Source organism: Magallana gigas, chromosome 9 (genome assembly GCF_963853765.1).
Source record: "Magallana gigas chromosome 9, xbMagGiga1.1, whole genome shotgun sequence".
Classification (NCBI taxonomy): domain Eukaryota; kingdom Metazoa; phylum Mollusca; class Bivalvia; order Ostreida; family Ostreidae; genus Magallana; species Magallana gigas.
Window position 1 is genome coordinate 49181662 of NC_088861.1, and position 15227 is coordinate 49196888.

At 34.4% G+C, this 15227-nt stretch overlaps 1 protein-coding gene across 1 annotated transcript; it reads right to left on the bottom strand.

The window, feature by feature from the left end:
* Positions 1 to 4176: 4176 nt before the first annotated feature.
* LOC136269706 (E3 ubiquitin-protein ligase TRIM71-like) lies at positions 4177 to 12566 on the bottom strand. Its single transcript, XM_066071292.1, has 3 exons — positions 12436 to 12566; positions 7080 to 7166; positions 4177 to 5956 (listed from the first exon to the last, which is right to left on the bottom strand). Exon 3 carries the CDS (start codon positions 5923 to 5925, stop codon positions 4246 to 4248), a length of 1680 nt encoding a protein of 559 aa, XP_065927364.1. The 5' UTR covers positions 5926 to 5956; positions 7080 to 7166; positions 12436 to 12566; the 3' UTR covers positions 4177 to 4245.
* Positions 12567 to 15227: the final 2661 nt, after the last annotated feature.

A 15227-nucleotide genomic window follows, 5' to 3' on the forward strand; every position in this document is an offset into this window, starting at 1 on the left:
CAGATTATTGCAAAAATGCAGTGCTTTTGTTTAACTTCCTGCCTTTGGGAAGTGCATATACACGCTACAAGTTTGAAGAGAAAATATCATATATTAATATTTATTTATTGCTTTTGCTTCCATAAATGGAGGAATTGTGTCGATTGAAAACGCTGCTAAATATTTTTCGTTAATGCTGTGGCTTGAATAATCGAAGAAAAATAGACAAACTGTATGATGATATAATGATGAATAGGCAATTTTATATGCATGGGCCTTTATGCTTCAAAAACTGAAAATATTTTTTCACAAAACCTATCAATTGTAGACCAAATTTATACATTTTCAACCTCTTTCAGTTTGAGGTATATCGAATCAATATTTAAATTATTATTTTTGTCGGAATTAATTGAGCTCCTGATTTGAAAAACCAGAAAAGTGACCCGCAATATACTAAAGCGGTGATGTCGATCATAAGATTTACTGTCAAGGCTGCTACTTCAAAGATTGAACTATTTTGTGATAAATGTCTGTTTCTTTTCTTAATCTTTCTGTTGATACCAAACAACCAGTTATAAACACGCGTTTTACATATTTTGCAGCTAAAATGTAAGTTGGAAAAAGAGACGGAGTACCCCATATGACTGTCTGTGCTGTTTTTCCCTTTATTATATAATTATCCACTGAATCAGCTTTTTCCCTTTATCATATAATTCCACTGAATCAGCTTCCAATTGGCTTAGGACCAGTAATTTTTTCTCAATTCATTGACTTTTATATTTAAAGTAAATGGGCAAAAAATTTGAAAGTCAAATCATCTAATCCTTATTTTTCTTATCAGTGAGCGGTAATTTAAAACTAAAAATATAAATATGATCTTTATTCTATCAAATGAAAAAAATGGTGATAGTTATTAGACTAAAACACAACAAAATATCTATATTCTTCTTGTTTCATGGCGCTGATGAATGAATGATAAAACACAAGTAAAAATCCAGGTAATATCTTTGACTGAAAATAGACTATAATTGCTATCACAACACAAATCACACCTATTGTTCTTTACCCAATTATCAAATGTGTGCAAAACAGGAACACACCATTGGAACCGGGAAGGGGGGGGGGGAGGAGGGTTAGCCCCCCCCCCCGCCCTTTTTTCTCGCAGCAAAGATAACAGTTCCTAAATTTATCTTGAAAAGATTGAAATATTGAGAATTTGAAGTCATAGGTATACTACATATATGGATCCGAAGCATTTATTTAAAGGTCTATACTACTGTAACAGCAATTACCTGAAACGCTCTCTCTCTCTCTCTCTCTGTGTCTCTCTCTCTCTGTAAGTCTCTCTCTCTCTCTCTCTCTCTTTCTCTCTCTCTTAAAGACACCATGAACTCTCTGTTTATGCCACCGTGAATTATTTTCCCTGATTCCCGATCCAACAACAATGCAAATAATAACACCCCCCCCCCCAAGCAGATGTGCATAAACCATATATATTTTTGGGAATGTTTCAGGCACAGATTATATCATTTTTCTTTTTAAAAAAAGTCCCAGAGCACACGTATATATACACGTACTATATTTTCCATATCAACTAAAACATTGCCGAGTTTCTCCACTTGTCTACAAGAGTCTCAGTAGGCCTATAACGGAGAATCCCCTTACCGTGGTAAGTACATGTAAGCATGACTGCATGAAAACGTGCCTTTTTCTATAAGTTCTGAATTGAAAAAGGATTACATTAATTTTCGATATCGGAAGAGGGTAAGATCTGAATTTGAACATATTTAATTGTGTAAATAACACAAAAGGATTGGAAACAAGTTCTTGCAACTTACAAGTTCCTCTCCTAATGATAATACATACAATATATACAATTGTCATAGTACATGTAATATTACATGTTACTTATAGTTAATTAAATTCATAGACATACATTTACAAAGTAATTGCAAATATATAGTAGATAACGTTAATATACAGTATAGAAAGCAAAAGCAAAAAGGAATTTAATTATTAAATCTTCCAGACTCTTTAATGAACTTTTGAACTGCTGAAAAAATAAAGCAGTTTGTATTGTAAGACAAATTGTCACATTTCCGAATGGTGTCAGGTACAAAAGATTTTTTGTAAAGTTCTAATCTGCTGATTGGAACACTATATATAATTTTCGCTATTTCTTGTGTGATATATTGAGACATTTTTTGTTACAGGAGGAATAATGTTGCTCAAGTACTCAGGTACTTGATTTGTATGAATTTTAAACATGGTTATTAATTTAGCCTTATTTCGTCGACTGGCCAGAGATTCCCAGCCAGTTTCTGTGTAGAGAGATTCTGTAGATGCTAAAATGGGTAAACCAGTAACAATCCTTGCAGCACTTAATTGAACTTTTTCTAATCTCTCCATGTCAAACATATTGCAACCGTCCCATACTACAGAAGCATATTCAAGAACTGGTCTAATAAACGTGATATAGATCTGAAAAGGGTCCTTAGGGCAGGCTATGGTTATGACGGTGATCGATTTACCTAAAATTCTACAGGGGTCCATCTCTTATGATGTGAATACCTAATTGATCTGCAAAAAAGTAAGATAATCATATGCCAAAAGAGAAGATAGCAGGAACTTCATTTTCATTTTTGGAATATCTTCGCATCATCACACCATTGCGAATTTATTTAATATTCTTTAAATCCTACTGTTTTCGTGTTGTTTGTCCTCTATGCAAACTGCTTTTAGGTGAGGATTAACATTCCCTATAGCACCATCTCCTAGCTTCTGTTGATCAATCATAGCAATCAATCTTTACATGTACTCAATTAAAATGGAAATGTATTCCAACCTACATATTCATTTCTAAGCGAATTAAGTTCCGTCAGCATGGTCAGTTGACGTTTAAAAATTAACATACATCACTCATGGTATAAGGGAGCTAACTCGCATTAATTACTCACGCCTGACCAGTTTACCTGAGTGCGCTGTTTGTAATTCTATCAAGTTTGTCTCAGTTCAGTTTATATTCACTCTAAAACCATAAACTGATACACGAGGTACATTTATAAACAAAAGGAATATTTTTACACAAGTATATACAATTATTTTCAATTTACTTTCTTTATCAACCAATTAAAAGATCTCAAGGAAATAAATTTGAGATGAGAAGAAAAGATCGCGTGTTATCTTTGAAGTTTTTCTGAAAGGGTCACTACATATAGTGGTCATACCAAGTCGCGTATCAATTATTATGCACAAAGAACAATACGTTAAGGCCTTTGGGCGTTATTGAATTTATTCACACGACCGTAGGTACCTCAAAGTACGAACAAAATATTTCAGTTTATTTTGAATTAGAATTAACAAATTAAAACATTAAGGTCTTTTAGACATCCGAATATATTAATTTACATCCTTGTATCCATTCATCCGACACAGACGGTATAGCTTAACTCCCCCCCCCGGACTTAGTCTCGGTGAGCAAAAAACTCTATCTCATATTTGACTGACATAAAATCCCTTGTAATAATTTTACCAAGGACATCCCAAAGGATCTTTAGGCATTACTGTAGACATGAAGATTTATGCTATTTGCATGTAAAGGCTCCCAAAAAAGGATTAATGGATATAAATTTGAAAAGGATTAAAGGCACTCACAAATCATATGCCATCACGAATCTTGAGAGATCCTATATTGGTGATATATGTATTCATTGCATATACTAGAAATATAATTCTTTTTTTGTTTCAGAAAAGAAAAGAAATATTAATTAGATCTGTACATTTAATAAAGAAATATTTTATACATCCAATTCCAACTGCATTCAATACACACATGTACATTAAATTATTTCTTTAGTTTACAATTAACGATGATATACACATATTTTGTGTACACAGATATTATACACAGTTTTTCTTATAAATAAAATGCATACACATAGTTTGTTTACATATAGAACAAAATAGTTTATTTACAATGATATATACATGTATACAGTTTGTTTCTCATATATAATATGATACTTGCTCATGGTTCATTGACATATACACATACAATATACACACACAGTTTGTTTACATAAAATACACACACAGTTTGTTTACATATAATACACACACAGTTTGTTTACATATAATACACACACACAGTTTATTTACATATAATACACACACAGTATGTTTACATATAATACACACACACACACAGTTTGTTTACATATAATACACACACACAGTTTGTTTACATATAATACACACACACAATGTTTACATGTTATATTGTATTTTCTTCACTTTACCTGTGTACTCAGCCACAAAGAGGTTGTCTCTGGTGTCCACACATAAACCCCATGGTTCCTGTAAATGACAGTTGTCAATGTAGCGGAGGAACTGTCCGTCCTGATCCAGGATGTGGATACAGTCGTTGTTATAGGTACAGTCTGCTGTCAGGATGCGACCCTGGCTGTCTGTTGTGATGCCGTATGGATAGAATGATCCCTTGGTAGTAGAGGGAGGACCAGTGTAGGTAAACCGGAGTTTCCCGGCCTGATTGACCACCACTACTGCATGGGCGTAACAGTCTGACACACAGATATCTAGGTTCCTGTTCTCAGCGATGTATTTAATGTCACCAGGTGAATAGAGAGGTTGTCCTTTGTCGTTGTACTGAATACTTTGTTTCTCTGTGGAGCCAGAGTAACACACAACTTTTGTTTGTCTATAATCATCACTGACCATGACAACCAGGAGGTCACCAGAGGAGGTACTACAGACACCGCGAGGTTCCCGGCCCTGTAGTCTGATCACTGTCTGTATCTGTGTATTCTTCACTATGTTCACAGTTCTATCTCTGTAATCAGTATAAACTAGATCCCCACTCCTTGTCACTGCTATGTCCCATAGATACTTCCCTGACTTGGTTTGGACTGACTTCACTAGTTCCCCCTGCAGGTTGTAGAGACTCATCATCTTATTATAATAACTACACGCCCAGATTTCTTCATCACTGTCACAAGTAACACTGGTTAGATAATTACCAAGGCCTCCATACTGTGTGTGTATGGTGGAGATGATCCGTGGCTCATCAAGCAGTGGTGTGAGAGGAGAGGATCCAGCTTCTGAGGTTTCCATGGTGTAGCCATGTTCCTCTGTTGTAATGGAGAATGCTGACAGGGAACCAAATTGTTGGTAAAGTTGTTCTGGGTTAATTTTCTGAGGGGTGAAGTTTGGTAGAGACACTGTGAGTTTAGGAAGCAATCTTCTGAATTCAGCAATCCTGGATTTGTAGGCAGAGACACGGCTGACATCATTGGAGTCCAGTAACTTCAGATCAGCAATGCTCTGTGTGATTTCAGAAATGGTGCGTGTGATTTCATCTTCCTGTTTGTTTAAGACAGCCAGGTGTTTGGCGTCCATTTCATCAAGATCAGATTTTAGTTTCTGTATAATGGTGTCTATTTCTCTGTGCCAGACTTCTCCATGTTTGTCAATTGCTGATGTCAATTTCTCTGAGTTTTTACTCAGATCAGCTTTCTGCACTGTCATTTTGTTTGCAATCTCTTGGTATTTGGGAGAAAGGGATTTCATTAGTTCTTGCAAATCTTTTTGTATATCTTCTTTTTTCTTTTCATAGTTGGTATAAATGTCTACTAACTTATGATTTTTGTGACTTTCAGAGGAAACACAAAGGACACAAATAGGAATGTCACATTGTTCACAATGAAGCTCACATTGCTTGGGGGAATGTTTTGTGCAAATGAGATAATTTGGAGTAGATCCTCGGTCTTGGAACGGTACCACCTGATGTTTTTTGGATAAATCCAGCATGTGTTCTCCAACACAAGCTTTGCAGAGATTGGTCTGACAGAAGTCACAGTGTAGTGGGGGGACAGGAGTATCACACACATCACAACGCACCACATCCTGGGCACTGCTTCGAGGGTCCATGGTCAAGTCCTTTATGTATGGTGCATCTACCCTGAAATATACATGTATATCATTAATTCCAATCCTATTGGAATAGAGTATATTTATACATACATAAATCTATGTAAATTTTGTATCCTGATAAAATGCTTTTCTTATCATATTAATGTGAACAAAAGTTTTCTATAGCATTGAATCATGAATTTTTGAAGTATACACTCTCATAACTGCAGCGGTGTGTGCATACAAATTGAGTAACGCGCGTTAGCGCGTTATGAAAATTTGTATGCACACACCGCTGCAGTTATGAGAGTGTATACTTCAAAAAATCATGATTTAATGCTTATATTTACATTTTTTTAACTTTTTGCCTTGTCTGCAAATGTGATTCATACCTTAAAATTCCTATCTTATCCTAAGGGTAAGCTCATATTAATGGAAGAGCCACAGTAACAGCCACAAACGTGAACTTTGATTTTCGCTTGTGACGTTGCAGTTTACAGCGTTCAACGTTTGTGACGTCATAATAAAACTCGTCAATTTGACCTTTGACTACTTGTTGCATTTAGAGGCATTTAAACATCACGGAATTTAATGGAAAAACACAGTAGAATGTAAATATAATGTAATATGCAAATCAAGCATACTAACAACATATCAAATAGATTTAAGTATATTTTTCATGATCCACAATTTATCAAAATCAAGATCATGAAACAATTATCAGACATGTCATATGTTGGTCATTATTTTATTCCATTTCTCTTTTTAATCCATTTTTGAAACTTGTTATCCCAATTATATGAATTACAGACTATCAAAAAAATGCCACTTTCATTTCTCTTAATTTTCTAATGTACTGAAACTCCATTTACTGTAGGTTTCAAGATTTCCTGTTGTATAAGATAGTAATCCATTTTAAAGGCATTAACAGATTTCAGTTGACTGGTATATGACAATTATTGTGGTCTGTAATTCATTAATTTTGGCTGGCAATTAATTTTTACAAATGTAGTTAATTAAATGCTATGAAACTTAATGGATGATTGGCCTATTAATAATAAGATTAATATTTTAATAGATATGATCATATGAAACCACAATATTTGTTGTTATCGGTCTACTTTATAATGATTTTTACTGATACATTCCTGTAGCGCATGACATCTACAAACCTTGTACACTTTGGTTCATGTTGACAATGTACAGATGTTGTAATGGAAGTTCAGCTGGGGAAATCTGCAGTTTCTCAAAAGACAGGCCTATAAATAACAACAAACAAATCAAAATCAATAACATCAATTACCAAATTTTGGTTTAAACAAGAGGCCAACTGGCCTTAACGGTCACCTGAGTAGCATATATCCCATACACAAACTTGTCATGGAGTCTCATATTGCATCTAATTAATTAGGTTTTATACTGGAGTAGAAAAATTATAAACTTGTAATGACCACCACATTTCAAAAAGAACTGTGAAAGCTATAATTTTGGTGAAAAACTAAAAGATCTGGTCTACAAAATCATGATATCATGATTTCAGTTTTCCTTTCAGGTGTGTGGGAGTAAAGAAGATAAATTTTTAACGTTATATGCATTAACATCTATACATCCATTTTGGCCCTGCCCTAGAGTCAAAACCCATCCTTGAGGGGACATGAAAATTAAAATTTCAGTAGAGGACTTCCTAGTAAACATAATTATTAGTCAGTTTTTTATACAGATGAGTGAGAATAGAGAAGAAGATTTGTAAACATTATATGCATTATATGCATTATGCATTAACACTATATTGCCCCCCCCCCCTCCCCCCAACAACACCTAATAAAGGGGTCATGAATTTCACAATTTTGATGGAGGGCCTCATGGACATCATAATCATGCATTTAGTTTTTAACAAATATATATGGGAGTAGAGAAGAAGATTTTCTAAGATTTAATACATTTTCACTATTTGGCCATATTGGCCCAACCCTCGAGCCTGAACCCCTGACCTAGGGGTCATGAATTTCACAATTTAGGTAGAGGGCTTCATGGACATCATAATCATGCATTTAAATTTTTAAAAATATATATGGGAGTAGAGAAGATTTTCTAACATTTAATACATTTTTACTATATGGCCATATTGGCCCCACCCTAGAGCATGAACCCCTGACCCAGGGGTCATGAATTTCACAATTTAGGTAGAGGGCTTAATGGTCATCATAATCATGCATTTAGTTTTTTAAAAATATATATGGTAGTAGAGGAGAAGATTTTCTAAGATTTAATACATTTTTACTATATGGCCATATTGGCCCCACCCTAGAGCCAGAACCCCTGACCCAAGGGTCATGAATTTCACAATTTTGGTAGAAGGCTTCATGGACATCATAACCATGCAACCAGTTTTTTCCTCACATGCGTGGGAGTAGAGAAGAAGATTTTTGAAAATTTGGCTTTTTTTGCATATTTTGCCCCGCCCGTGGCACCCCAGGGGTGGTAGAGCCATGAATTTCACAATTTAGATTCTTCTTACCATAAAGATGCTTCACACCAAAAATGGTAATGATTGGCCAGGTAGTTTTCAAGAAGAAGTTAAAAATGTAAAATTGTTAACGCACGACGCACGATGACGGACGAAGACCAATTGCAATAGGTCACCTGAGTGACTCAGGTGACCTAAAAAACAAATTTCATAATTTGTACAGCTTTTAGAATCTCACATCAAAGGTTATACAGTATAAGGTATCTAATCAGTAAAAAACCTTTTACACCCATAGACTTTGTACTTTCCAGTACTGTTTTCTTTGATAACACCTTTAATTTCAAATGATATTGCAAAGTAACCAACAATAGATATTGGGTCAGTGTTCCTTGCATTAACGCATGTCAATCTACTGGGGGGGGGGGGGCAATGTGTAAGGTTCCTTTCTTAAAAATAATAGCAAATTAACATATTTTCACCTGAATGTGTAATAAAAATAAAGAGAGAAGGGCTATGTTAACATCCTACAAAAGTATTTGTGAACATTCAATAACCTAAAATTATCTGTCTTTATTAAGTATATTTTGTGTTGATCATGTATTACATGTGTACCACTATCTTAGCCAAAACATCTTGTAATGAAATAAACAAAATCCATTTGATCTTGAACAGGTCGGGTACATTACCTTATATGGATAGCATTATTTAACACGTGACAGTATTTTCGGCAAACAGATTCTCCAATCAAATGAATGAGTTGCAATGCATGACGGTCTATAACATGTTTACGATTCAACAAACGCACGTGGTATTTGTTTGTTTTATATACAATATTTAATTGCTTGCCGGAATGTTTGTACATCTTGATTTTTACTTTAGAAGGTAAAAAAGGAAAGATTATGTACCATTAACTTTGTTCCATGCTCACATTAAAGGGGCATGGTCACGATTTTGGTCAAATTTTATTTTTCTGTTTTTATTATTTACAATGCTTTATGAATGCATTTCAAATAATCAAATGAAATTTGGGTGCCCGTCGATGAGTTTAAAGCAAGATACAGGGCTCACAATTCTTCGTCATGTAAACAAGGCTCGTGCCCTGATTTTGTTTACATAGGTTCAATATACCAGTAAAAAATCTTTTTCTAGATGATTTGTCTATATTCTTATTCTTTTTAAGCATTAAAAAACAGTTCTTAAAGATTAACACATACATATTAGGTCTAAAACTACAATTTTCACATCAACATTCAAAATATAAACAAAAGTTTTGTTTACATAGCGAGGAATTGTAAGCTCTGTAACTCGCTTATAACTCAACAAATGACAATCAAATTTTGGTTGCCTATTAAAAATGCCTTATTGAAGCATTATAAAGATAAAAATCGAACAAATATTTTTTTGACTAAAATCGTGACCATGCCCCTTTAAAAATACTGTTGTTTTAGTTGATTAATTGTTGCTTCAAAAATGATTAGTATCAAACGACTGACAAACATACGCATAAAAGTACAAACATATTTTGATAAGACAAAAACATCACATTTGTGTATTGGTGACTTTATCATTGTGCACTAGAAATAAATACAGGAAACTGTACATTTTAACATACGTGAATAGCCACAGTAGTACAAATGCATAAATATACAAACGCTGAAGCGCAAGCTATATGCAGCATAAAGTATAAATTGTCTGTTAAGCATTCTGATGAATGTCCCTGAAGAAAACATCAACGCGCGTTCTACTAATGTTGTCCCAAATATGGGGTATCACGTGAAAAAAAACTTGCTGCTTTTAATTCAATAGGACGTACCTCTCCTTTGAACATTGACAATGGGGTATTTAAATAGGTTAATATAAGTCCTCATATGCAGTATTTTTTAAATGTGAGCATAGAAATTGAAGTTCAGACATAATAGTCCAATCCACACTTTGCAAAAGTTGTTCCCCTTTACGGGGTCAACCCAAAGGTCAAAAGGGAAAAAACAACTTTTCCCTTCTTTATGCAACCAAATATTTGGGCGTCCTGTGAAGAAATCTCTTAGAATTTAATTTATTCCTTCGATGTGTGGGTTGCCCCAACTTGGGGCAATCAAAATTCACAGAGGAACCCTATTTCTAATGTTAAATGGCGAGGTTACAACCCTCTAAACTACAAAGGCTACTGTGAGAAATATATGGGTTTTTCCCCAAAGATGGCGGCCAAGGGACATAACTTTTGTAAAGTGTGGATTGGTCTATTGTCCATATTACTTTCATAAAGTTTGAAAAATCATTCAAAATGAGTTTCCAAAGGACAATTCAAAATGGTATATATTTTCAATACGCTTTGTATACACTGAAACTTGTAGTAGCCCACAATGCCTTGCAACTCATTCACCTGATTGGTTTGTCGATAAAAGTAAACAGATGCCTAATTTAGTATGCAAATTTATGCCGACGTCACAAAATATAGTGGTCTCGACCTGTTGAAACAGACCTAAACATTACAATGTTATGTTAAACAACTATTATTACTAAAACCGATTTGGTTTGACTTTTCCGATCGCGTCGCGTTCAACTTTTTCAGTTACGTCATACATAAAAAATACCCGCACCTTAACCACAGTTTTTTTATTGGTGGATTCAGCTTACCGCTGATTGGCTGCTGGTTAACTAAGACTAAATTATGCACGGACAGAACAACAACATATCAGAGAATGAAAAATTCACATGGGTACTCGTGACTGTCGAAATTGGGCTATTTTTCGAAAGTGTACACTTGTGATAAAACAATACATACGGTACATAACATATATAGCTGTAGCTCTGTGAATAAATTTTGGGTTAGAAAATATAAAGCTACAGTCATACGATACTTACATGTACAAAAAAACTTTACGGCAATTTGCCGCGTATAAAAATAACAGTATTTTTTAAAAAGATTTACATCATACCATACCACATTTTGTGCAAATAATCCATTTAAATAATTCTTGATTAGTTTACTACTGTTAATAATTGTAGCTTTACCCGCCCCAAACTTTCTCCTATTAAACAACCTTTAACCGTACTCGGAAAGCGGATCAAGAACTGTATTTTTTATGTATGTAAACAAGCCGGTGTTCATGTATGGAGCGGGTGATCGGGGGTTCAGAGACAGGTAAAATAAAGAAATCTGCAGTAAATGGTTTGTGGATATTTTAGTAAATATATTTACACCGAAAGTGATAGGGCAACAGAAGAGAAACGAATCGGACACTTGCCTAATGAAGACGCACATGTACAAACCTCCTTGCACTCTCCACTTCCGTCTCGTTCTTTCACACCATCGTTCAATACTTTTATTGACTGTCGATTGCCGATCGAAAGGTGTAGAAATCGAGGAATTCATACCTATCACTTTGACTGGCAAGTTAGTAGGTAATACATGTGCATTATACATTTACGGTATTTACATGAAATGAACGCTTAGCACATGCAACTTTTAAATATTATATTTTTTATAACGCCGTACTCTGGACCGTAGCTTGAGGCTATGGTTTAACGCCCCGTTTACCCAGAGAGAGAGAGAGAGAGAGAGAGAGAGAGAGAGAGAGAGAGAGAGAGAGAGAGAGAGAGAGAGAGAGAGTTTAGCACAGAATTTAAACATACGGGATAGTCGATTTTGAATGAATATTGGGGGGAAATAAACTGTTCTGAGAAATCCTTCAGCTCTGGCATTGCATAAGCGTATACTGATAACTCGGCCTAAAAATAGGAGTGAACCAATCATATAGTTTTCACACCGGCGGCGTGTATAATTTATGCATGACGTAGCTGACAGAAATGATCGTGACGCTATAGGAAAAGTCAAACCAAATCGGTTTTGATAATATCATATCGTGATCTTGGTTTAGCTGTTCTGGGGAGTATTGTTTCTATAAATAATACGTGTAAACCCAGTGCAGATATCTCGATAAACAATGCACTGCACTTTCATTGCCCAATGAAAATACGAAAACCATGTTCTTTCAACTATAACCTATTCTAACATTCATGCTCCTTGAAAAAAACCCACAACATGTAGGCCTAGCACTTACAATGTTTCTTGGCGTCAATATCATTTCAATTTAACAGCGTTAATCGACCGATCGAGCTCCTCCAAAAGTTCGTCCAACATGGCGATTGCAGCAGGCGTTCCGACCGTCACCTAGACCTATTTGGGTTACGGGGCAATTCGTACCGAGACGTTTCGCTCCGACTGAGGATTTGTACCGAGACGTTAAATCAATCGGTTTATTCCCACGTAGCTATAATTCTGACATTCTTATTCCCACCTAGCTAAAATTGTGGTTTTCACACCTGAGTGAGCACTGAGTATAGTCTGTTTTAGGTGTGAACTAACGTTACCTGTATAAAACTCACTTGTGATATACTTTTAGAAATTCTTGATAATATGGATTTACAGTGTTATAAAAATGTTAAGAACTATCAATTATTAAAATGTTTCATATTTATAAATTAAATAAATAAAATAAAATTAAAAATAAATAAATTAAAAAGGAAGATGACCATATATTATGTATTCTCATTTCTGATGTTAACATATTTTAATTTGATTTCTATTGTCATTCTTTTGAGCTACATGGATAAATATGATTCTGGCTCTCCAAAACCGTCAGAGTTGTAAATGTAATCATCCCTAGATAAACGCTTAGATAAAAAGGTGGAACTTTATCCGTACATATTTTCATTAACCTATTGCTTCATCACCGATTTATACTTTTTAATGATTTTTTGTTTGCTTGTTTGTTTGTTTGGTGTTTTTTTTTTTTTTTTTTTTTTTGGGGGGGGGGGGTTGCTTATAACAACCTGTATATGTGTCTTTGAAATCAACAAATCCGGTTTTTTCATAAAAGGGGGGAATCAACTTTTCTACATTGCTACGTGCATTGTTTTAAAATCCATTGTAAAGAAGAAAATGTTTGTAATGCAAGTTAATAACGGGGACTTCACACAGTAATAATGTTGAAAAAAAAATTAAGCACGCATGCAGAATATTACATTATCAAGCGTTTCAGTAACTTTATTCTAACATTCTTAAATCATCTATCCACATACCCTTTTCATGTGATTAAAAAAATCAAATTTATAAAATGTTCTTATAAAAGTTAGTACAAAGTTTCCAGATAAAATTATACACTGCTTTATATGCAATGTTGCAACAACAAAAAAATTACATCAAATTCATTTACTTTGATTTTTTCATTTCATCAGCAACTCCTTTCGGGAAAATTAGCATAGGAAGTGCAACACCATCTTTGACCAGAATCGTGACCATGCCCATATAATGCAACTATGTCTGTTTACCTTCTCATCACTCAAAAGAATGAATATTGAGTAATTTTAAATAAAATAAAATTAACTCCAAGATGAATCATAAAACAAACCATTTTAATTATTAAAATTTACATCTTTTAAATGTATTTAATTAATTTTTTTTTTATTTTAAAACATAATCTTGAAAATTTGTCTGTTATTTTTTCATTCAATCAAAAATGTACCTAAGGTCAATAATTGAACAGACTATAGTTCACCTGTAACTAATTTCCTTTGATCTTTGACACCCTTACCTGTGCACCGTTCCCACTTAGCTAAAATCAGTCACCCATAGAAAATTCAGAATTTTAGCTAAGTGGGAAGACACCAATCTATCACATGACCCCCAGTTTTAAAAAGGACCATCGACCAAGACGTTTAACGTATTTAATTGAGCTCAAAACTTATTGATAATGAAATTAATGATTTCAGAAAGTCTTATTTGGTGTTAGATCCATTATGATGCCTTCATTGATCAATTTAGTAATATTTTATGTTTGTTTATTTTTGCATTCTAATTTTATTACGTACGTTGTATCCGTGCCCCTGGTCCCTGTTTGTAGCCAGCAGTGGCGTAGCTGCCGTTAGGCACTTAAGGCACGTGCCTACACATCATTTTAAGACCAAAAATTAAAAATGTTAAAATATCACATTTAATTAAAAATTATTTTTTTTAAAAAGCACACAGCAAATATCTTTCTTTTTCCTATTTCAAAACTCTGATTGTTTGAGGTCACAAATATGTGACATCGATGATGCTAATGATTAATATATACGGAAAAAATCTTTTAAAAAAATCAAAATTTTATGTGCGAAAAGTGCCTAAAATTTGTTCCTGTGTGTTCCATAAAACATGAAATCTGTTTTCCGTCGGGGGGCTTCGCCCCCCTGAACCCCCCCACCAGGGCGCTGCTTTTTAAATAAAATCAAAAACGTCATCTAAGGCAGGTATTGCAGTTAATACCTAAGTTGCTAGTACACGCATTACAGATATAGACATAAGATTTAATTAAAGAAGATGGGGGTAGAAGCCATTTAAAATGCCTTTTCATAAATGTTCGCTTATTGGGCTTTAGATTTTGTAAAGTTTGTCATGTATCGTGCAAGAATATATAAACTTAACACAATATTCAATGTACAAGAAGTCAGTTTAAAATTATGGTTAGTCAGAAAAGTCATCAGAATCTGTTTGGCGTTCGTATGCATCATTAATGTTTGAAATGGATTGTTTATTAGCATTAACAGCGTAATTGCACTGATGGCGAGAGTACGCAAGATAGCAAATGACGCCACAGATGCGGGCACAACATCCTACATTGCGGGCGCCAGATTTACACTGACAGTACCAACCACACTGTTGGCATAGTGTACTTTACCCAAAGGTTGTAAGTGGTACTGTTTCGATGTCTAGATTAATTTCTTGTATGAATTAATCCAGATTCAATTTCAGACACGTCTATATGGTACTGGTCGTATTCAATGTGCTGGATGACATAGGAATTTGCTTGTTGGA